At 35.1% G+C, this 23,587-nt stretch overlaps 1 protein-coding gene across 3 annotated transcripts in view; it reads right to left on the reverse strand.

The window, feature by feature from the left end:
- The window catches only part of ROCK2 (Rho associated coiled-coil containing protein kinase 2), a 101,181-nt gene that overhangs the window by 11,842 nt on the left and 65,752 nt on the right, over nucleotides 1-23,587 (reverse strand). For all 3 annotated transcript variants that reach the window (XR_012622682.1, XM_074820066.1, XM_074820065.1), the window contains exons 6-26: nucleotides 19,984-20,128; nucleotides 17,384-17,522; nucleotides 15,597-15,688; nucleotides 14,674-14,833; nucleotides 14,025-14,088; nucleotides 12,136-12,215; nucleotides 11,726-11,774; nucleotides 10,860-10,995; nucleotides 10,639-10,730; nucleotides 10,136-10,382; nucleotides 9,704-9,810; nucleotides 8,906-9,065; nucleotides 7,673-7,833; nucleotides 7,064-7,248; nucleotides 5,796-5,865; nucleotides 4,326-4,429; nucleotides 4,011-4,197; nucleotides 3,570-3,663; nucleotides 3,360-3,454; nucleotides 2,503-2,682; nucleotides 2,101-2,269 (exon numbers count right to left, since the gene is read on the reverse strand). Coding sequence is in view for 2 of the 3 variants with exons in the window: in XM_074820066.1 (XP_074676167.1) it covers nucleotides 2,101-2,269; nucleotides 2,503-2,682; nucleotides 3,360-3,454; nucleotides 3,570-3,663; nucleotides 4,011-4,197; nucleotides 4,326-4,429; nucleotides 5,796-5,865; nucleotides 7,064-7,248; nucleotides 7,673-7,833; nucleotides 8,906-9,065; nucleotides 9,704-9,810; nucleotides 10,136-10,382; nucleotides 10,639-10,730; nucleotides 10,860-10,995; nucleotides 11,726-11,774; nucleotides 12,136-12,215; nucleotides 14,025-14,088; nucleotides 14,674-14,833; nucleotides 15,597-15,688; nucleotides 17,384-17,522; nucleotides 19,984-20,128 (2,716 nt within the window). In the remaining variant the exon portion in view is untranslated. The remainder of the gene's footprint in view (nucleotides 1-2,100; nucleotides 2,270-2,502; nucleotides 2,683-3,359; nucleotides 3,455-3,569; nucleotides 3,664-4,010; nucleotides 4,198-4,325; nucleotides 4,430-5,795; nucleotides 5,866-7,063; nucleotides 7,249-7,672; nucleotides 7,834-8,905; nucleotides 9,066-9,703; nucleotides 9,811-10,135; nucleotides 10,383-10,638; nucleotides 10,731-10,859; nucleotides 10,996-11,725; nucleotides 11,775-12,135; nucleotides 12,216-14,024; nucleotides 14,089-14,673; nucleotides 14,834-15,596; nucleotides 15,689-17,383; nucleotides 17,523-19,983; nucleotides 20,129-23,587) is intronic.

A 23,587-nucleotide genomic window follows, 5' to 3' on the forward strand; every position in this document is an offset into this window, starting at 1 on the left:
TTTCCTTCTTATCAGAGAGCATTTGCAGGCTCCTGCCCATGTTTAACACAGTGTAACAAATAGTTATTAGATGTTCATACAATTCTCATTTTGTCTAGAGAGACTTCTTGAAGCAAGGTATTTATTCAGATATGCACTGTCTTCAAAGTTTATTCTCTATAAGCACTGCTGTTGATGACACATTTTAAAGTACATACCAAGTACATGAAGCAGTTCTATAACGTATATTTTTGCCTCACGCCCACCATTTCAAATTATTCCTTTCAACTACACCCCATACAAGCATAATGCTGATGCAAAAAAAAAAATCCTTCCCCAGATCCAGGAAGCATGTATTGCTAATGGTGTGGAAAAAAACCCAGTATTTTCCTTATTTTTCTCTGTAATCTCTAATACTATCGCATGAAATTGGACAAAATTAGTGTTTTGGGTTACATTTCTTCATTTCTGGTGTCCATTCTATACTAACAGATCAGAGAAAGGGCAGAATATTCCAAAATTTTCACAGTACATGCTTATAAGCAATAGAAGGGAAAAAGACAACACAACTCAACGATCATACCTCAAATCTGCTGTAATTATGTCAGCAAAAAGTCCTAGCTTAGATACAATTTTTACTTTAGAAGAAAACCATGCAGATACCACAACAGCAGCTAACAATGAAAAAATTATGTATGTACTTAATGATTCTTTTATTAGAAATCTCACAGCAAAAAACAGAGAATGAGGAAAATAGATGAAATGCATTATTCTTTACTCTAGTTTGATGAAGTAATGTCAATATCCCCAAACAAGTTTTGCCTTCAGTGAAAATGTATTCACACTTTAAAAGGAACCTCAAGTGAAATACAGAAATTTGAATGTAATTAAAAAACCCGTCTCCAACATCAACGTTAAGCATAAGTTTTGTTCAACACAGTGTATGTGTAGTCGTATAAAATGAATATAGAATGAGTAAAACAAAGCTCTGTTTTACCAGTCATATCATTTCACTACATGCTTTATGTATCTGGAAAAATGAATACATTTTGCTTGTCTTACCATACAAGAATCAAATATAAGATTCAAATTAAGGCAAAACAATGTAATACTCAGAAGACTGGATTTCTGGGAACAAATAATGTAAATTTAGATAGTGAGGAGTTACATATCTCCACACTTCACTTAAATACAAAGATTTGACTTTTTGGTATCCAGTATCTTAGGGTCATACAAATAGCTGTAGATACTGGATAGAGCTACCTGGAAAACAAGGCCATAATAAATGATAATAAATCAATGCTTTAATAAAAACGGTGGGTTTATAAATGGCAGCAAGCATCTGTAAATGTTTAGAGAAAACAGGCCAATTATTTGTTCATGTAAACTTTTTCATGTCTTTGATGGCAACGTTTACTGCCACTGCAGTGTGTTTACTGCCAGATTTGCTTTTTGGGATTTTTTTTAAATAATGTATTAATAGTGTTAGTTTTGAAACAGAGAAAAAGACACGGTAAGAACAAAACCAAACAGTTCTCAGGGATGTCACCTGTGCTATCAACTTCTGTAGGGCTGTGGGAACAAGACAAAGGTTCTTCCTCTGAGTCAGAATCAGAATCGAGAAGCATGCGAGAACTGGAAGGCTTAGTGGCAATACTGACAGAGGTAGAAGAGTGCTGGTAGGTAAAGGACATGGATTCCATAGTGTGGGATTGAGTGATATGGACTAAACATCAAGCATAAAGGAGGAAAAAGGCAGAAAATAAGTCAAAATAGAATCTCTAAGAAGAGAGTATTAGTTTTACATTTAATCACGTAACACAGTAATTGCAAAGTAACCACCACAATAAAATGAAAAAAAAACCCCATTTAGTTTTAATGGGGTACAATAGAATTTTTTAAAGTAAGTTCTTTAAATAAATGTAAGGTGAAGTATGACTACAAACAGATTTAGTTAGTAGGTGGATAGTGATCACTATCAAAGTGCTGATAGTACCGTAGAAACACAGGAGGATGAAAAGCTACAGCATCATCAGAGTATTAATTTAATACTTCAGCTTCTATGGTAAAACATGGATATAAACGCAATTAATGCAGAAATATTAATAAAAATTAACATACCAGGGAATCCATCATCTGCCTCGGCATCTCCAGGTCCACTGCCTATGCTGCTGCTGTCCAGGCCGATGTGCAGTGACTGCAGCTGTGAACGAAGCTGTTCAATGTCACTGTCTTTGCTGTCCAGAGTCATCTGGAGTTCAATCCGTATCTGACTCTCTTCTGCTATTTGCTGTAAGGATAAATGACAAGATTTCCTATTATCCCAATACTCAGTTATTCAGAGAAAACATAAGTAGAAAATTACACAGACTTTGCAGCCAATCTCAATACATATACTGCATATTTCTTTTGGTCATGGGAAATTCAGAAATAGCAACTGTATACACTACCTTAAAGCTTGTATCAATTCAATGAGAATTACAGAAAATGCTATCAATGTTTCTATTTGCAAAAGGATCTTACTGCTTGCATTTCATTGATTTCCTTCTGATATTTGATCATCATTTGGGTTAACTTTTCTCGTTCAGACTTCAGTTCCATATGCAGTTTCCTATTTTCTTTTTCCTTCCGCCGCACGTCAGTGTCAGCTCCACGTTTGACTGGACCCTTTCGATTCATGATCTCAGCCAATTTATTCACAGCCTTCCCATGGAAAAGAAAAAAAAAGACAAATCCACACCAACAAATACACAGTTATAGCATGAAGAAATAAAGTCTTCTCTCCTATCCATGACCAGACACTTTTAATCTAACTGTAAGATAAGACCTCTTCAATCCAGTACTATAAAGTTGCTTTAATTCAATGTATTACTCAAAATTGAAAAGAAGGTAATGATGTCATTTTCACTTTAAGTAAGCATTAGCTGTGAACACTTTACTCATTTAAATATTCCTTTCCATTTTCATTATCTAGCCCCAAAATATATTTCTGGATTAAAATGCCACTTGGTTCTAAAAAACAATCCAGACTAAAAGCAGAAATATACCGGGTTATGGAACTGATAGAGGAATATAAATCAAGATGGAAAACAGTAAAGTATTAATTCATTTGACTGAAATGAAGAGTTTTGCTAGACTGCATCTAGCTTAGGTTCCTCTATCTATCCTAATCATGAAGATGCAATTTCACTAAACTGAAAGTCCACTTATTAGAAAAAAAAAAAAAGAAAAAAGAAAAAAGAATCAGTATGTTTTGTTTCAGAGGCAAAAAAGAATAAAGCTTTAACGGTTCATATAAATAGATTACCACGGAAAGTTTTCTATGAAAAATTATTTGATTCATGAACACTATCTCTTCATTCCTTTAGACATTTGCTTACCTGGGTTTTCAATGTTCTTTCATTCAACAACTGTTTCTCAAATTGTGCTTTAATATTTCCTACATTTGCTTCTTCTTCTTTTAGTTTTGTAATTTCTGTAGCAAGATAATTAAAAAAAATTCTATGAAAGCTCATTACAGAAGAAAGCAGTACTATTAAATAACAAAACTGGTTTCATAATAAATTACATTTGGTTCAGAGAATACATACGTTCTTGTACTTCCTTCAGTTTATTGTTTAGTTCTTCTTTCTCATTAGCAAGATTAGCCACATCGCTAGTTAGCGTCCTATTTGCTTCCTCCAACTACAAAACAAGAAGTACACATGACTATGTAACAAAACTCATTTGGCATATGAAAGCATTGCAGGACAGAAGGAAATGATTCAGAGTGAAACCAGGATAAGGATAAAGGGACTAGTTGTAAGAGGGGCAGGAGCACAGAAGAAAGAATGATCAGAGAGATGCGTGGAAGAAACATAAGCTATTTTTTTAAAAAAAAATTCATTCATGGGAAAAATATTTTTTAAACATCAGATATACTTGTATATCATTTACCTCTAATTATGCTAAATAACAATGGATAACTCAAACTGCAAATAAAACTCAAGCTCATGTAAACCTCCACCAAGATTACAATTCATATTACTCACAGAGGCTATGGTGGCATCTTTCTCAGTAAGTTCCTGTTTATGCCTAGCCATCATCTCTTTAATCTCCAGCTCTTTCATAATCTTCTCTTTTTCCAAATCAGAGTACTGTTCTTCAGCAATGGAACGTGCAAGTTGTTCTGAATCTGCTTTTGTCAAAGTAATCTCTAGCTGAGCAGCCAAGGAATCTCTGCAAATTATTGATATATACTATTAACTTAAAAAATGGCAGGTTACAGGGGCAGGGGCAGGAAGAAGAACAGAACAAAATGCCATCCTAATCTTTAATGTATTAGTAGTACAACTAGTAAAACCTACCTCTCATCCTGTAACTCTTGTATCTTTTGCTGCATTTCTTTACAAAGTTTGGTCTTTTCCTCACATTCTTCTTTAAGTTCTCGAACTTGTGTCTTATAGAGAGTCTAGAATTCAAAGTTGGAAAGAAAAGGATGTGACTTGCATATTCTAGCTTGAAGCTACACAAAAAATTATACAAGATGACCCTGCATGCAATTCTTTAATCACACACTCCATTAGAGTATAATTGTGCAATGCTTTCTATAAATTTAACTAAACATCATCATTCACAAGTATGTTTCAGTTATTTTACTTTCTGGGTTTGGTTTTTTTTTTTAGCTTGGATATTTGTGAAGAGATAGATGTATGATACACATTTTATATCTTTGTAAACATACTGTTAAAGAGACTCTTAAATGTGAAAATCACTACTTGACAGAAAATCAAAAGTATCCAAAGCAAGGAAAATCATTAATTTATTTTTCTCTACTATTTTAAACCTTTGTCTGATGTAAGTATGTAGAATTTAGACTTTAACCACACAAATCCATGAAACGAACGTGACAGTTAAAGAGCAAAAAGTATAGGAGGAAGGGAAGAACAGATTCGAAAAAGCACTTGAAATGCACTATTTTGTGAAATCGATACAAATCTAGAGCTCTAAAGGAAACGAAAGAAAAATTATATTGCTCTGTACACTCAAATGACTGAATACAGGTCATGTGACAACTGCAAGTGGACTTACTGCAGGGTTTTCAAGACAGACTGTCTCTCTCTGGCTCATCCACAGCTGTCAACTGACTTCTACTCAACCTTTCTCTCCTTTAATGTGTGCAACTTCTTGATCTACTAAAACTTCAGATAGTCCTCACTGACCTAAAGACTACAGTAAATTCTTCTTTCCTTTAATTCTGAAATAAGCCTTTTAGCCTCTACCTGCAGTGCGACTCGCCATGCACTGTTAATATAAATTAACCTCCATGTACTAGTGATGATTTTTAACAACAGTAAATTTTTTTCTGTTGTACCTTATCACAATAAAGCAAAATTTCCCAACAGATCTCTATCAAGTTTGGCTGTAATGCAAAAAGTTCCTTCCAAGCCTTAAATGCACATGTTTTGTCACAGCACATGATTCATGGTACAAAGCTCTTCTCCATGCAGCGTGGAAGAGATGCTGAATGCAAAAGGCTTGAAACATGCAGAAAATTATTCACACTGTGGAAAAATGAGCTGCTTGTCTCCTCCCTCCCTCTGAACTGTGTTTGGGACTCCCTTCCAAAGCTGAGCCATTTCTTAACATGAGCTCTTTCACACTGCTCATTGATCAAGAACAAGAAGTGATGACAAGGCTGCAGACAACACTGCAGACAGACACAAGAAAAAGAATTAACTTTAGGTTAGAGATGTGAAATGCCTGATGGCTGAGGAGGAAGAAAAGCTAACATTGTACTTAGTAAACAGATTAGTATAAAGAAGCATAAAACATACCGAGAAATACTGTTCAGCTTCAAGTTGGTCTTGAAGCTCTTTCATTTGTCCATCTGCATCTTGACGTTCCCTAGAAAGGAATAAAATACTTTAAAAGAAAAGATACGAAGATATTCCAAACCAGTAAATAGAAAAAATGGCATCCACACTCTTAAGATCTTCAGTCATCTCCTGACCAAAACATGGTTGGCGATTTCTCTGAGGATTCCTCTGGGTACCAGGCTCTCTTTTTCACTTGTACAGCTGAGAACACTGCACTAATAAGAAGTCAGTTTACACACTAACTACAACAGAGTCACATAGTTTAACCAGTAAGACACTGGTAAAGCAAACAGCCACTGACAGAATTTTATTTCCATGTAAAATGTCACTGATCTGACAGATTGTTTTGGGTCTTTCGTTTACTAGACTTCAGTCTGTGAAAATTCTTTGACATGTGTCATTCCTTGAATTCGTCTGTTATTAAAACAACTCAGAAAATTAGTTAGTCAGTCCCATAACAAAGAACAGTAATGAAACAGAAAAGACTTCTGCCAGTGTTTCATGTTACAGCAACCGTCACATGTAGCCACTGTCTACGTAACTACATCTTGCTGACAGAAAAGATAAAGCACAAGGAGATAAACCCATCAGAAGTCAGAAAGAACCTAAGAATGAGATTCATCCAATGTATGTGCTAAACTTGTGTTTTCATTCACAAGAATGTTGTTTATGTAAAAAAAAAATAATAATTTATTATCAGGTGCAAATATTCTAAGACCTTAAAGAAATGCTAGGATTTAACACAATTCTGTTTGAAGGTCCAACAGATATGTTTAAACATCTCTAGTACTATACATTTCCAATGGTTACGCTTCACAGCTCCGTATTAGTATTCATTTCTAACTCTGGTAAGCTCTCCAGGACTAATAATTCCAGTAACTTTCCTCTTCACTGAAGTCCTACATCATTTAAGTAAAAAAAAGTACCTAGACTTTCTGTTAAGGAAGGGTTTCTCTGAAGTCCTCACACTCTTGTGTTTAAGCTTGGTTTTTTAAGATTTTCAGGGTAACATCCACCTTTTACTACAAATCTATACATTCTTGAATCACTAGGGCAAATCTCAATTAGAGTCACTGTAAGTTATTGTAAACAACAATCAAGTTTTGCACTGTAGAATAGCATATTCTATGCAGCAAGTTTTTAAAATCAATAATGCTCTCAGCTTCTGCCCAAAAACAATTACAAATCAGTAACATTACTAAAAAATATAGAGCAACTCTGCATACTTGCGGAGCTCGTTATTTTGTTTTTCCAGACTTAATTTGATTTCCTGAAGATGGTTATTCTCCTGCTTTAACTGCTTCTCTGACATTTTCAAGGTGTTGACCTGCTGTGTTTGCATCTTGAGGTCATTTTGAGTGAGACAGCGCTTTTGTGTTTCTTGCTCTATTTTTAATGTCAGGTTTTTTACCTGAAAAATAAACAGAAAGCTGTGAATTTTACAGACCTACACAGGAAAGCAACATTTAAACAGTGTCTCTTACTGACTTCCTCTACATTTTTGTACAGCATGCTCACATCTTTTGGTAAGTCAAAGCTGTTTCCTGAATAAAGGCATTAGCACACAATAAATAAGCTAGTTTTTCCCTGTCAATCTCATGGAAAGCATTTTACATTCCAGAAGAAAAACTTTTTGAGATCAGTAATGCTGAAATATTTCAGAAAAATGAAAATACACTCCATAAAGTGGACTTTTTAAAGCTCCAAATACAGAGAAGGAAAAAGTTGCTGCCATTCTTATTCACAGACATTCCTAAATACAGCTGTAACAGGGAAAATATTAGGACATTGAAAACCAGGTTTCACTCCAGACTCCTTTTGTCAGTGTTCCTTACATCTTCATTTAGTATATCCTTTTGCCTAAGGAGCTCATTGATTTTCTGTTGCGATTGTTTGAGATCACAGTCCAACATGGAGCGCTGCTTTTCAGCTTCTAACAACCGATTTTCTACTTTTTGCTTCAAAGCCCTCTCTTCCAAAAGTTTCTTCTCCATTTCTGTGAAGTAAGAGATTTAAGATGTCAGTCAGCGTAAACCAGCAGATTTTGAAGGCCGAGGGGAGGAGGGTGTCTATCCCATATTAACAGTAAGCAACATATTTATCCTTTTAACACTGAAGAGAAGGACTGCTGAAAAGTGATTCATTAAAATTTTTGGAGTAAACTCACACCCAGAGGATGCTTTTGCAAGCACTCCTGACCGATAGAAACTTCCTACTTTTGAGTTTCAAGATAATTTCCAGTTTATCTGCAACACATCTGAGATAGGGTGAATTTTTAAAAACAATCCATCTAAACCTACTGAAGTTTTGCTTTGACTATGATTAATTTGAAATCATTTTTAAAGAGTTGAAGCTGTTCAGGAACCTGATATGCCAAGTGATCCAGCCATTATTACTGAATCTTTTTTGCTTCTTTTGAACATCTACATGCTCAAAATTTTTGTAAATGCTCTGCAGTTGGAATGAGCATCTGTAGGTAGCTTTTTAAGTAGCTGCAATAAACATAAGCCATTTAATTCAACAGTGAGAAACATCTTCTGGAACTGTTTGGTAATTATCCCTCTCTCCAAGAGATTTCAGTTATCATGAGATGCACCAGAATATGCATGGTGACTATGGAAGCGTAGCAAAGGCTCTGCCATTTCTAAATCTGGTCTACCGTATTTAAATCATTAAGTTGCTGACTTATATTTTATTTAGGAAGGCACAAAAAGGTATGAGTACACTGAGTAAGAACACAGATAAGCTCTCAATAAAAATGTTTCAAGCAGTTTCAGTAATATAAATTAAGAAAAGTTAATTCAGAATACACTAGCACAGAAAATGAATTAGTGGTGTGTGCAATGGAGAACCTATTTTACTCTGAGACTAAACCAGTGCATCTTTAACCTAGCAAAAAAGCAAGGACAAAGGGACTATGATTGATTTTTACAACACTGACAATATTTAAAAAGAACAAGGGAATCAAGAAAAAAAGCCTACACTTGGGCTTCCACTAGCATTGTAAGATTATATTATCTACTTTGAGTAATTTACACCTAAATCCAGCTGTAAGGTCAAATAGATACCTTTCATGGCTTCAGATTTTGCTTCCTCTATAGATTCATAGATCTTATTTTTGTCTGCTAATCGTGCTTTTGTGGCTTTATGTTCAGCTTCTTCTTGTTCAAGGTTCTGCTGCATAACTTTGAATTTATATGTCATATCTATTTCCATGTTGCTCTTTTCCTGTTAAAGAAAAAATTACATTGAAATAAAACATTAAATACATCAGGTTAAAGACAGAATTTTAGACAACAGTAGCACGCTAGTTGGAAGTATGCTGGGCATAGAAGGGAGAGCTCAGACTCTAAGGAGCTAACTGAGAACTCATTTCTACAAATGTTTTTCTATGCATGGCAAAGTGATGTCCCCAGTTGTAATTATAGAATTAATGCCTTAACAACCAACATTCTGTAACAAGAGCAGCTCAAAGATTAAGTTTATCGAAGAATTTTTTTTAATACTTTTCAATGACAAAATTGTTGGAAAAAAATATTAGCAGAAGCTTTTTTATTTTTGGCAATATTGACAGTTCAAAAAAAACCTCCAACAGATGTAATGTTACTACTGCATTGTTAAGCTACACACTGGAGTACATTATTATGTACTTTAGAAGTATAATGTATTATAATCATAAGGGAAATGATGTCTGTTTCCCCCCCAACTTCTCAAACTGCAAAAACAATAAACGCAAAGAAAAAGAATAAACACTGAAAACAAGGCTTTTTTGGATAGCTTTTGTCTCCATGTCTCAAGTAATAAAAGCACAAATTTAAAAATTCCGTAAGAATGTAACACCAATGTTCACTTAGAAGTGCCATTACCTTTTCTAAATCTGTAAGTTTTTCCTGCAATTGTCTCTTCTCTATTTCCAGTTTGGCTAATGCACTCTTTCCATTTTTTACTTCTTCTTCGAGGCTAGATATTCGACCTAAAATCAACCAAAGCATCAACAAGGCTGGGCAGTGTGTGAAAAAAGAATGTACTTTATCTGCTTAGAGATAAAATTTTTCAAACCTAACAGCTTCTAATTCTGACTATTAAGAACATCTCCCTTTGGGTGATTTTAAGTTATCAATAACATTTTACAAATGTTATCACACGTTTTCTCTTAAATGTGTGTCCACACTTGCATAAAATTGTATAGAACAGCACACTAATCTAGTCACAACCTGAAGCTCAAAAAACATCACCAAAACCTATTTTTATTTCTGAAATGGTAAGCAAGCTTAACTTCAGAAGATATGCATGAATACCTTGTAAATCACTGATTATCTCAGATCCATGACTTCGATCTCTCCTTTCTGATTCTAGAGCTGACTGAAGATTGAGAAAGTCCTTCTCCAGTTTGAGTTTTGCATTCTCTAGCAGGCAGTTCTTATCTTGTAGTTCTCTATTATTAGCTTCCAGCTGCTGGATTTGCTTCGTGCTTTCTGTCTGGTTCTTCCTTAACCTGGCTGCAGTATCAGACTCTGACCGCAGCAAAGAATTGGCTTCATCCAACTAAAGATAGACAAAAACATACTTCACAAACAACAATTAAAATATAACAACTACCATTTCTACTACAGAGTACTAGATTTTATGGATTAAAAAAAATAAAAAGAAGTGTATTTTAAGATTACTTTTTAACACCAACATGACAAGAAAGAACAGCTTTTAAAAACTCCATTACACATTTCAATTCCCTCCATTACTAACAAAATCTGTACTTCAAACAGCTATTATTTTAAAATGCACATATATAAAGTTGGCATGCCTGTCTTTGTAGTTGATTGATTTTCTCATTGGATATTTGAGAGTTCTGATTCCTCTTTTTTAAATCTTCAAGCTGGTCTTTCAGACTGTTAACTATAATAAAAACAATTCAACATGGTTAATGAATGTCATGAAAAAGCTTCAATTTGAACTATAATTCATTTATTTTATCTTTTAAAAATCCTTATCAAAATGGAACCCTTCAAGCATGGTTCAACATACCCTCATTTTCCAAATTGCGTTTCTTATCTGCTTCATGTTCTGCTTTTCTCTGGTATTCTGTATTCTTATGCTGAAGAAGAGCCTTCTCTCTTTCTAACTGTCTGACTGCAGACTCCACATTCTTCCTTGAAGTTATCTGGATATATTAAAAAAAACACCACTAATTACATAAAGAAGAGTGGTATTCTTTAAATGATAAAAAGACAGCTCACACACTCAGTTTAGTTTGTAATGGAGAAAGACACAGTCTATTTGCCTGCTGCAAACACAGTGTATCAGAACACGCTGTCAAATCCAGCCCAGGACTATTACGGCCAGGAGCTTTTACAATTTCAAGACTGTTTGATGAATGTGGTAAACCTGCCTAGCAGCCACTCCGGAAGCACAGAAACATGTAATGTAAGGTCTTGACATGCGCCAGGATGAGCAACGCATAAAGCTGTACACATACACTAAAGATATGACAAATTAGTGGGAGAACTAAGATGCAAAGCTGTGCAACAAATAGGGTCCTTTTACTGACACTGTTTGAACGATGCCAAGAATGGCCTTCCTCTTCTAGCAGCAGTACTCTCACATCTTAAATTTTTAGAATCATATATGGGATATTTATATCATGCTGTCCTCCAAATTAAAAACACAGTAAAAAAACAAATTCTGGAAACAAATATGTAGTTGTAATACAGAAATCACAATGAAAATATTTTAGCAGTGACAACAATTTCATGCTTGTGAATATCAAGAAATCAGCTGGTACTACTTGCTATAAATATGCAGCTACTCAAAAGTAATTTGGTGTTTCCTAAGTAAAAAAGCCCACACAAATGTTAAAGTTCTAATATCAGTACAAAAAACTATGGACTTACCTCTTCATCTAGTTCTTTCACTATCTTCTCTAAACGAGTATTAGTAGACCTGAAGAAATTTTAAAACATATTTTTAAACCCTGCTGATTATACAGATACTACAATGTTTGGATGTGTCTCATTAATTTTACTTAAGATATTCTATCTTCAGCAACCACATGAAACTTCAAGGACTGGGGAAATCGCTCAAACAATAGACAGATTCTTATGGAGAGTTAAGGCAAAAAAAAAAAAAAAAGTAGTAAAACAGTAGTCACAGGAGTAACAGAATTAAGCCAGCAATTTATAGTAAATTCTGCTTGCAGGGTCAGGAACCCCCAGAGTGGATTAAAATGCCTTTAAGCATTCAAAACCCAAAGGTGTAATAAAACTTCTTTATAAACACAGTGAACATGTCAAAACAGTCTCACCTGTACTTCTGTTCTAGTTCATCTTTGGCTTGTAACTCATTACTGAGCTGTTCTTCCAGCTTGCTTAGTTTTTTCTGAAACTGTGTAAAATGTCAAAAAAGCAAGGCCCACATATAAAAATGGTATCACATAAACAAGTGTAATTCAATTAAATAACAAAAAAAGGGAAAGTGAGGAAAATTAATTCAATCTTCTACTATATTATTTTAAAATCATCACTAGAAGGTTACATCTTCACAAGGTATTAAATCCTGATGATTTTAAAGATACAGATCCATAGCAACAAAATTTGCTGCACGCTACATTAAATATAACCATCAGGAAATTATGTGCCACATATTGTAAGTCATAAAATTTCTATGAGCAAAGAATATTGTTACTGGCCCTTTGCTGTACTCTTTCTCTGTAGACAGACCTTCCACTGCAGCAGGATTTTTGGGATAGTCTTTTCTAAATGAAGTTAAAAAATAAAAAGGAGGGCACATGACCAAATTGGACAATATTCAGAGAACATTACTAAGCATGCTCAATGACCTCACATAAAGAAGAATTTCTTAGTCTAACACACAGAAGTTAACAAACATTTTTCAGGTTTGGGAATGTTTTGTTCTGCTTACTAAAATATTAAAAAGCAATTGTGAGCCAAGTATCCAAATATTCATGAAATAAATTAAATAATAGAGTTTGGATTCATCGCACGTCTTCAGGCTTTCAAAAGCATTTACTTTCCTCCCTTCCCTCTCCTCCTCTACCCGCCAAACATGAAATGTTAAAATGTAGTTTTCTGAAACACTTTATAATTGTTACAATTAGAAGACTCCCACACAAAGACACTGAAAAGGAGATCAAAACTGGACATTCATTGCTTGAGAAAATATGAATAAAAAAGGTTGTCAGAAGTGAAATGCAAAATTTTACCAACTACATTTACTAACACAACATAAAGCAAATATAATAAATGTGACACTATGTATTTTAAACAGCAGCAGCATTTCTTTTTAAAAGAGAAACTCTCAAACTGTTAATCTATTCAGCAATGTCTAAAACTATTCTTTTATTCAGCAATCACAGGAAGGAATGAAGTGGAGTCTAATAAACATTTGCATTTAAATTTATGCCGGTCAATACATAATACATTTCCTTTATTTATTTCTTGAACTTTGAAAAGGACTTGTAAGTTTTAAGAAATGTTAACAATAAACTATCTACACTTGAATAATAAAAATGTTTAAGTAACATAATGAAGTAAGTACATGAAAATTCCATAGCATTCCCCTGTCATCTGCAAATTTGATTTCAATTGTCATCTTCAAAAGCTGGATAAACATGCTCCATACACTCACTTCAACTAAGAACACGATTTAAACATTCCTTTATCACTGCAGGTGACAATTTACTTTTCCAAACTCTGAAAAAATCAATCATGAATCACTCAGGAAACTGTGGAGCCAAAACTCACCACCTTCCCAAGAGTGATGCTGTTTGCTGATGCAAACAGAGCTTTAAACATTTATTTTCTAAACAAATTCTAGATGCCAAAAGAATTTGAGAAAAATCTGTATTAATTCATCCTTAAACTACAATATCTAATGCTTGAGTACAACTGTTTCAAAACACAACTGGTTTACTGTTAGCAATTTGGTGAATAAACATTTAAGATATTTCACATTTGTATAAATTATGTAGGAATCTTTTTATTCCTTTCATGATTCAAACAATATACGTACCTCCTTGCTGTCCTGTAAACAGAAAATATTTTTATTGCGGATCATTAAAAGACAAAAAGCCTCCCACAAAATTTCTTGAAAACTTATTTTAGACTTTGTCTTTTCTTAACAGACTTAACAAAATTAATCATACCATTAATACTTATGAAAAAAGGCACTAACCTCATTTTTACTAGATTGCACAGACTCATTTTCTCTGCAAGACTGAGAGGAATCACTTAGCAACCTGTCAAAAACAAAAACAAATCCCTCCAGCTCCTATTCAAGTTTTCAACAACTCTGGCAACCTTGCCAATCAACTCATTTTAATCAATTCTCTCAAGTCTTAATTTGTCCTATGCTATTCTCAGAATGAAGCTTGTTTTATTTCAGTGTGAGTGTGTCTTTCTGATTTGAATCGTAAGTGAAATATATTTTCAAATCCATAGCATATATTTTTTTTAATACAATTATTTCTTAACTATTCAAGTTGAGTCCTAGCAAGCTATTATCTCGTGTAAATTTTTTTCTAAAGCTACTCATAAAAGTCCATTTTAGAACTAAATTACAAATCAGTATTTTAACCCTGAAAGTTTTATGAGACCATGTAATTTTACCTATAAAAATACTGTGTTTAATCAGAACTATCAAAATAACCAAAATAGCAGCAAATTATATATTCTACTTAAACTCTGCATTTTGTATCTTCACAAATGGATGTTAATGAATATAATGGAATGAATAAATTCGGTATCTAGAGTGAAAAAAGGGATAGGATATAAGAAAAATCTGCAGGTGTATTTCTAAAAATGCATATTAAAGTATCACATACAAATTGTCTCTATAGTAGGTAAATCCTATAAAAGGCAGCTGGTTTCCCACAAAGGCTTTGGGGATTGGAAAGGTTTCCACGTCTCCCTTGTCGTCCTCAATGTCATCAAAATTACTGCTGTCTATATCACTGCTAAGCTCAGGAACAACAGGAGCAGCAGCTATAAAAAGGGGAGAAAATATCAACTTTACTCCAAGATTCAGCCACTTGCTATATACTAGTATCTCTATACTGTTAAAAAGACTATAATGTAAGTTGTCCTGCTAGTTAAATATGTATTAGTCATGTAGCAGATCTGTAAATATTAATGTGAACAGTTTTTTCTAGAGAAATCCATTTTTACATTAGTTGCCTAATGCATAGAATATCTAAAGCACAAAGTGTATTTGCTAAGGTAATCACATGTGAAAATAGAACTCTAAATACAATCATAATTTTAAGAAAATTCAGTAAATACGTGACCTTAGAAATTACGATCAAGCTCATGATCTGAACTGACATACTTCGTTTTTGGCTAAAGCTATCAAGTTCACAATGTTTTAAATGAAAAGTGGTAAAACTGACAAGACCGCTGTCAAACTACTGTCTTAACTACAGAAGGTAAAAAAAAGCACACCCCACAAAAAACAACCACCCCAGAACAACAAAAACCTCAAAGAATTTAACATGCATTGTTTGTAGCTAGAATTCTGAAACATCTAGTTCTGTTGTTCAAAACTGAAATCTATACATTAAAAGCATGATAAAAGTGAGAATAATTCCAGTAGGAAAAAATGTGTATTTACTAACCCTTACTGATAGAATTTTTAGAATGCAAATGAGTAATATGGAAGTTTGAGCAACATTCTTGATAGAAAAGTTTTTTTAATTTCTATTATTTCAAATACTGAATAAAAATAGAACTCTGAAGCTAATTTACTTACTCTCTCGAATGTTGTCCCAGTTCCACTGATCACTCTTGAAGAAAGGGTGATGCTTTATTTCTTCTACCCCATTTCTCCCAAGTCGCACATCCCTAAACATAGCAATTAAGCCAAATTCACACTTGGAATAATAGCACTTGTTTGCTATTTAAATTCTGACTTGCTCATAAGCAGCAAAGAAACTTTCAGTAAAGATTGTGTTAACCACATTAATGCTCAAATAAATAAAAAAAATTTTAAAGCCACCAACCACTGATCTGTAGTTTCTTTACTTTTCTATAAAATGTACTCTGTTTCTTAGCAGGCACTCTCCCTGCGACTGCTAAAATGTCCAGGATTTGGAGTCTGCCACGTGGGGAGTAAATCAAGAAAGCAAGCGCTGAGGCAAAAACTAAGAAAAAACTAAAAAAACAAACAAAAACCCAACACCCTCAGGGGGAAAAGAACTGCATAAGTTCCATGTCTGCCAAACCACATGACAAACCTTAAGACGCAAGCGAAGGAAGGTCTAACTTACTGCACAGAACAGTTATTCAAAACTGCATTGAAATAAATATTTTAAGAATTCCATCCTCTGCCCCATAACTAACCCTTACACATCTTTTGCTGATATTTGCAGTGAAGTAAATCTTAAGTGTAACAAGAAACTTTTGGTTTGCATGGAAGAGTCTCTCTTAAAACTATCTACAAGAACAGGACATAAAAATAGTGTGTGTAAAAGAACTAATAAATCATAGGGTCGATGCTTATTCCTTCTTTAAGTGCTTCAGCAGTGATCACACATACAGAAAAAAGGCATCTGTTTCAAATAAATCCCTCGAGCACTGTATTAAATATAAACAGGAAGACGGACACACGTAGTGGAAGTACACCTCGCCACATTTACATTATTAAATTCTTCTCATATTTTCTCTCTACCCTTCAGCTACTAAGGGTGAAAAATGCTGTTAAAGCACATCCTTCCTGAGTAACCACAATCTTGCTCAACAGAGCAAACAATCTCTCTTGGAACGCAAAACCCATTATAAGGCGGTTTTTTTCCTAATCCCTCATTCTGTAAAGGCTGGATGCTCTGCTGTAGCCAAGTTCAGGTGACTGCAGGAAAGCAGAAGGCAACATCATCGATACAGAGTTAACTATGGACCTACAGCGTTCTTCTTTTAAGTCAGAGAAATTGAAGATGATCTCTGCTTTCCTGAACTAAATAAAATATAAGTGTTCAGGTTAAAAACAAGTTTACACACCTTAATATCAATAAACGGCTCGGTTCCACAAAGGGAGACCTCTAGGATCTACTTATAGCCAAAACAATATCCTTACTGGTTTGTTAGCTGTACTTGTCAATTAATACAACAAAGCAAATGAAAAAAAAGTACAAACATTCTAAGCAAGCTTAAACAAACTCAGTAAATACATCCTTATTTTCATAAAAGTATTTGCTTTCATTTTTTTAAGTAACACCCACTTAGACACTGAGCACAACAATCTGGTCCCTGCCTTGGAGCTTACAAATTACTTTCAACCTTACAGGTTTGTTACAGTATTATACACTGCCACTGGAAGGATTTGTTTGGCACAAATTGTGTTGTTAACAAGAGCTGACAGAACTGCTCATAGAAATAAAATACAATACCTGGAAAAAACACCCCAGAAGAAAAACTAGAGAGCAGGAGATTTTGCAGAAGATATTTGAACAGAGATTAGGAAAAGAAATGGAAGGAATTAATTTTATAATGTGCTAATACCATCCAAAATAAAAACAGTACTAGAATAATACATGCACTTACCTATCAGTTAAAAAGGCACAGATAAGGTTCTTTGCATGCTTAGAGATTTCCACATCATCCGGGAAATGTAGTGAGTTCTTATGATCCATAATTTTACTGTATGTTCCTACTAGCGAGTCTGCATAAAAAGGAGTATCGCCTGAAAATAAAATAGTAAAGTGACTGTGATTTTAAGTCATGTTCAAGTCACATAAATTAAAAAAGACAAAAGATATAAAGAAAATTCTAGGAGTAGTTTTACCCAAAACTGTCTTTTATTTTAAAACGCAGTAAAATTGGAATGCATGGTACAAAATAACGTCTACTACTAAAAATATTCCTTCCCTAAAATGCCTGTGTTACTAACTAAACTATTTTCTATCCTGCATATCACTACCAAAATTTTGCCCAATGAATTACATCTTTTGTTCTACCTGAAGACTATCACTGTGTTTTCTAATTTACATGATGGCTGACACCCACATAAATCCCCATCTTTAAGAGCTCCCATGGGTGTAACGGACCAAAACTCATTAAAGATTTGCTAATGCACATTTGTTGGAAAGAATCCACCAAAGCTCTCCAAAGACTGTTTCAGAGGCACATAGGTTTACCCTACTTAACCCTGGAGCTGCCTAAGGCAAGTCAGCTCTGAGCAGGAGCCTTCACAGTGTGTTACTGCACTGTTAAACTCACATGAATAAATCTTGTTGACTGATAAATTATATTAGCTTGGGTGCACATATTAACATGGGCAGGTGACTTTTAAAACCATAGACCTTTCTCACCTAAAGGTTTGCAGCATAGGCTTTAGTTAAATCTAGTTTCTTTACAAATATCCTTAAGAAAGGTAAAATTGGGACAACTGAAAAGAGTCAGCATCAATAAAGGTAACTGACGTTCAAGTTAACCGACAACATTCTGAATATTTTGTATTGGTTTGCATCAGTAATCAAGAGGCTGCAACTTTTACATAAATCCTTTCTCACAACTAATCCATAGGTTTAAGAGAGAAGGTGATCAATCACGTGAGCTAGGCTCTTTCCTCCGTGCTGGTGTGTTGTGTGCAGGTGGGGATCACCTGGCAGGGCAGTCAGCATGCTGACTGCATGCTTCCAACAAGGTACGAAAATTGCAAAAGCTAGGTATATGAAAAAAATTATGAACAGACCAATGGACAAAACCATTCAGCTTTCAAAAAGAACACAAGCAGCCTACCTTTAGCCTCTTTCTGTCATTTTATGACAAAATAAGAAATTAGTACACACCAGCTTGAATTAAACTCCTAGACTTTCAGTAAATTGATTAGGTTGCCATATCAGTATATTTGGGGGGAGGGGAAATCACTGATATTTGCTGCTGTCTCCCTCTTTCCAAAACTTCCCCTTCTCAATTGTCTTCAGTCTCAGAAACAGCTTTGATTTATGCCACACCTCAAAACCATCCTAAGTCACTGAACTAATGTTAGGATTCATCCCATGACCAACATTTTAGCTTTTAGTTAAGCACACAATAAAAAGTAGTACTATTTTCATTAGTACTGCATCTTTACTAAAACCAGAATAACACAACGCTTTCTGTGCTTTAAGGCATAAAGTTTTAGAAGACCATAGGCAGAACCTGATACACAAACACTAACAGTGTGTGGGATATGGAGAAACGAAGTAAGATTTCACTTCAAAAATATGTTTTCATTAGAAGGATAAAAGGGGAGAATCCTCTCTCTCTCAGATACAAGAGGAAGAAAAGAGAAGAGGCTCTGAGAAAACATTCTGGACAGCTATGTCCAATTTTAGTAACTAAAGAACTTTATTTATTGCTAAAATTGTTTGTGAGTCTTAATTATAAAACATACTTTTTGCAAGTCAAAATGCCTCAATATTGAAAGACACAGAGATTGCAGTATCATCATATACTCTAATGTCTTTCCTGGCTCAGGATACCAGAAACATCCGATCTGCAATATTCCCAGAACATGCCGATTTGGATATTTAATAATTATATGCCCAATTCCATCCTTCTATAATCAGTATTTTGCTACCAGACTATAATACTGATCCTCACTGTATTTTAAGATGCAAATGACTCATCTCCTTAACAGATTATATTCTATGTTCGTTGCCATAGCAGTCCAGTATATTTTACTGAAAAATCCTGACTCAAGCATAAAAGAAAGAGTCAAGCCATACTTCCACAGTCATTTTGACCTAACAGAAGCCATTCCTAGTATGGGGGTGGGGAAGGGAAAAAAAAAAAAAAAAAAAAAGGCAGTTCTGCCCTTCCCACTCCTTTCCCATCTCTGCATCCCTGAATACTCTAGACTGCCCCCGATGTGGCACAAATGTTCATGAGATGGTGAGGTAGTTGATCCCCTTTAGAACTATTCTAAGAATTAGTTTTAAGCTGAACCGAGTCAGGGAACTAATCACTGAGCAAGCACGCAAACAGCTGTCACAGCATAAGAGCAACAGCAAAGAGAACAGGAATGGAACAACAGCATCAGCCAAAAGTCAGAAGCTGTTAGATAGTGAGGTACAACCAGCCCCCTTGCAGCAAATTACAGCTAAAGGCACAGTAAAGAATGAACGATAATCTCATTAATAGAAGAAATCACTACTTACCGACTAGCATCTCAAAAAGGAAAACTCCTACAGACCACCAGTCACATTCCCGTCCATAATAACCATCACCCCCTTGTGATTTCAAAACTTCAGGCGATATGTAGTCAGGGGTTCCCACAGCTGTATCGCAGCGCACCATACCTGTCTGTGCAACAGTAATTCAAACAGCTCCATTAAAAATATTTCCGAGTCTTTAAATGATTTGTCTATTAGCAGACCAGAAAAACATAAAAAATATAGCCCAAAATAGCTGGTTTGAGGAATGTGTTTGAAAGACACTGGTTTTTATTCCAGAAGCAATATGGGCTGAAATGGCAGTTCCTGGTAACATGCTCTCCCCTGCCTACTCCCTGGCAGTTTTTCTTGATTACATCTTTCAAGAATTGACCAATTTTATTACTTTTACTATTGGTTTCAATATGAAGCTACACACTGTATCAGACTGCTTCTTATCTCACTAAATTCAGGGACAAACTTCAGAATAGTTTTGACATGCTATGAGTTATAGGCCCTACATCGTAGATACCTAACAGTTTTGTCTAATTCAGACAATAAAACAAGTTATAGGTAAATTTTTATATCACACCCTGGCTTTTATTTAAAGATAGGAAAACTGTAAAAGTAAGCGCAATTTTTAAAGAACAGTAAAGCTTTTTTAAAAGAAAGTTATTTTCATTAACATATTAACACAGTTGTATTAATGGCATGATTCTTCATCCTCTTTGCTTCACACTGAGAAACTAAAAATGCAGGGGGCTAAATGACGCAGAAGCGTCGTTAGATCTGTCAGCATGCTGGTTCAGGCTTATAAGCCTTGTTTCCTTTAACAAAATTCACTGCATTCACTACAGAGAGACCAGATGGATGAATGAAACGAAATCCTGGATGAAGTTAGAGAAGTACCAAAAATATACCCAGCTTTTAGTCCATCTCTCAACCTGAAATCTTCTTTAAGTCATCTTACAAAATTCTTGGTGCATTTTGCCATCAGCATGAATGGCAATACATGTTAATTCTGAATATTAATACAGAATATTAATAGCAACAACTAAAGTCAAAACATATTTAAAGATGGAAGAGAAACATTTTGCTTTGGGAATTGTATTGACAAGTAAAAATTAGACACCAAATTACAATATTTCTTTTCACACACAATACAAACTGCTGAAAGCTTTTATTCATGTACTAAACCAGAATCCTGGAAAGTCATGAAGTGACAGGCAAAACTGAAGTGATGACTAAATACTGCAGTGACTGATTTAAGGAGTACTTCAGATGTCCTCCTGGCAAATGCCTACAACTCCATGCTGAAGCTTATATCTAAAGGAAGCTTTAACTTCTCAGTTCCAGAACAAAGAGCAAGTTAACTAACTCCTGCTTTCTATACTAAGAACCAGTTAGCTCATAGCTTGATCATACTAGAATAAGAAAATGAAGTTAACTCTTTCCAGAAGATCTAATGCATTCTTTGGACAAAGAAGAGTACAGATGAATACATTTTAACACTAGGAAATAAACTAAAGCCCAAAGGCTCCAGAAATCTCAAGCTGAGAACAGTCAAAAATGGATCTGGTGCATGGCAGGAACCATTATTTGAAAATCCTGCTTGTAACAGCACTCTGTGCACAAACCTACAGGTCTTCTCTGAAGCTTAAGCCTCTGTTTTCTTTGAGCACTGGAGAAATTGCTCTAGGCTCATGTAGTTCTGCTGATTTAGTAGGACTGTGGCACCTTAATGAGGCCTCCAACACTGGTGCATGTCTCTCTCTTCCTTACCCAAGTGCAAAATTAAAATAAGGGAAAGTCTGAATCTTCACATAGTGACGACTGGCTGAAGACACCTGAAACCCTCCCTGGGTAAGAAGCTGCTTTAAATACAAAGTCACCAAAACAGTTCTGAAAGATTTCTCTGAAGACCACAGCTTCAATCACAGCCTCATCACCTCGACACCTAAGCACTTAATAACACCCATTTCCCATTCCTCTATAATTAATACACCAAAACAAGAACACTTTTTAATATGTTATACATGTTGATAATTTATGAAGTCCTATGCAAACAAAGCAAAGATTGCACCAAAAAAAAAAAAAAAAAAAAAAAAGCCAGGCCTACCCAAGTCTGATGGGTGGTATGTAGCAACAAGGGAAGTTCTTTCCAACAACATTACAGATGCTAAAGAACTGCAAGTAACAATGCTTTAAGTTTTCAGACAAGATGTCAAAGAATTCAGTAGTAAAATGAAAAAATATCTCTACAGTTAAAAAGGTCCTGTGTGCTAACATCAGTTTTCAATAGACTGTATCTCTCTGAAGCACAGAGTTGGTTGTACTTACTCCCCGTAAAACTCTTTACCTTCTGTCTCAGGAACAAATCTAAAAATGCATTCACAGAATCACTGAACAGCCCAGGTTGGAAGGGAACTTGAAAGATCATCTGGACCAACCTGCCAGGGGAAAGGGAGCCCAGATGATATTATCTAGCACCCTGTCTGACCGCAGCTTGAAAACCTCCAGCAATGGGGATTCTACCACATCCCTGGGGAGGTTGGTCCATTATCATCTGAATATAATATTCCCAGATTTCTGTTCCTCTCATTTATACACTTGTTCTTTCAAAGAACTTAGGCATTGCTCTGTATGCATTTTTAAGTACTGGATACTCTTAATACCACAGTCAGACTAGCTTCTATGATCTCTGGCACCAAAGCCAAGTAAACAGGGAAGTCCTCTCTCTGTGCAGTACATGACATCTTGACAGTCCCTAGGTTCTGCATGTTGACTTCCGCCGTCTGTATTTCAACATTTGAAGAGATAGATCTAAAGGGTGCTATCTTCTCTGGGCAAAGTGTTACTCCTGTGTTTCAAATACTAAGCCTCTGCTTTATGCCTGAATAGCACACTTACTATAGTAGTTCTCATACAAAGCTTCCTTTTGGGAGTCTCAGGCCAGTGTTTTACCTAAGACTTTTCTTACCACCTCAAAAGATCAAGGTGGATCTTGGAACTCATCTCCTGCAGCTATGTGAGAAATGTACAGTGCAGAATTTTTAAAAAGGCTGCCTAGGAGAGACAGCATGTTCTCACAGCTTATGACAACTTGGTGGTGAGGCTGTAGTGTTTCCTAGTATCATTCAGAAATATATTGCTGAATACAAAGCAGTTCCGTTTTCATCCTCAGGAGGATCTCCATCAAACCTGACTGACTTGCTGTCTTGAACCAAGGCTGAGAATCAGGCTTGCACTGCTCCTCATGAAGTTCTTTTCAGTAAACAAGAGCTGGAAAGTGCTTGTGTTGAAACATTATGATAGCTCAGATCAGGTGTTAACACTTCACCTGGACTTGTGCAGCATGCTGCAGACAATGAACTGAAGCAAGAAGGATCCAGCAGAGTCTTGGACGAGCTTCAATGAGAAATAAATTGAGTTCTAAAAAGAGGAACACGTTCCTTCTTTCAGCTAAACTGCCTGAGCTGAGGTGATAATCCTAAATGGTAAACATCCCTTCTTTCGGTCACATCTTTTTTCAATAGATATCCTTTAAACCTGTGCTATTCTAAAAGCTTAGTTAGCACAAGACAGCGTTATGTACTGAACCTGGCAACAC

This window comes from Strix aluco, chromosome 3 (assembly GCF_031877795.1).
Source record: "Strix aluco isolate bStrAlu1 chromosome 3, bStrAlu1.hap1, whole genome shotgun sequence".
Taxonomy (NCBI): domain Eukaryota; kingdom Metazoa; phylum Chordata; class Aves; order Strigiformes; family Strigidae; genus Strix; species Strix aluco.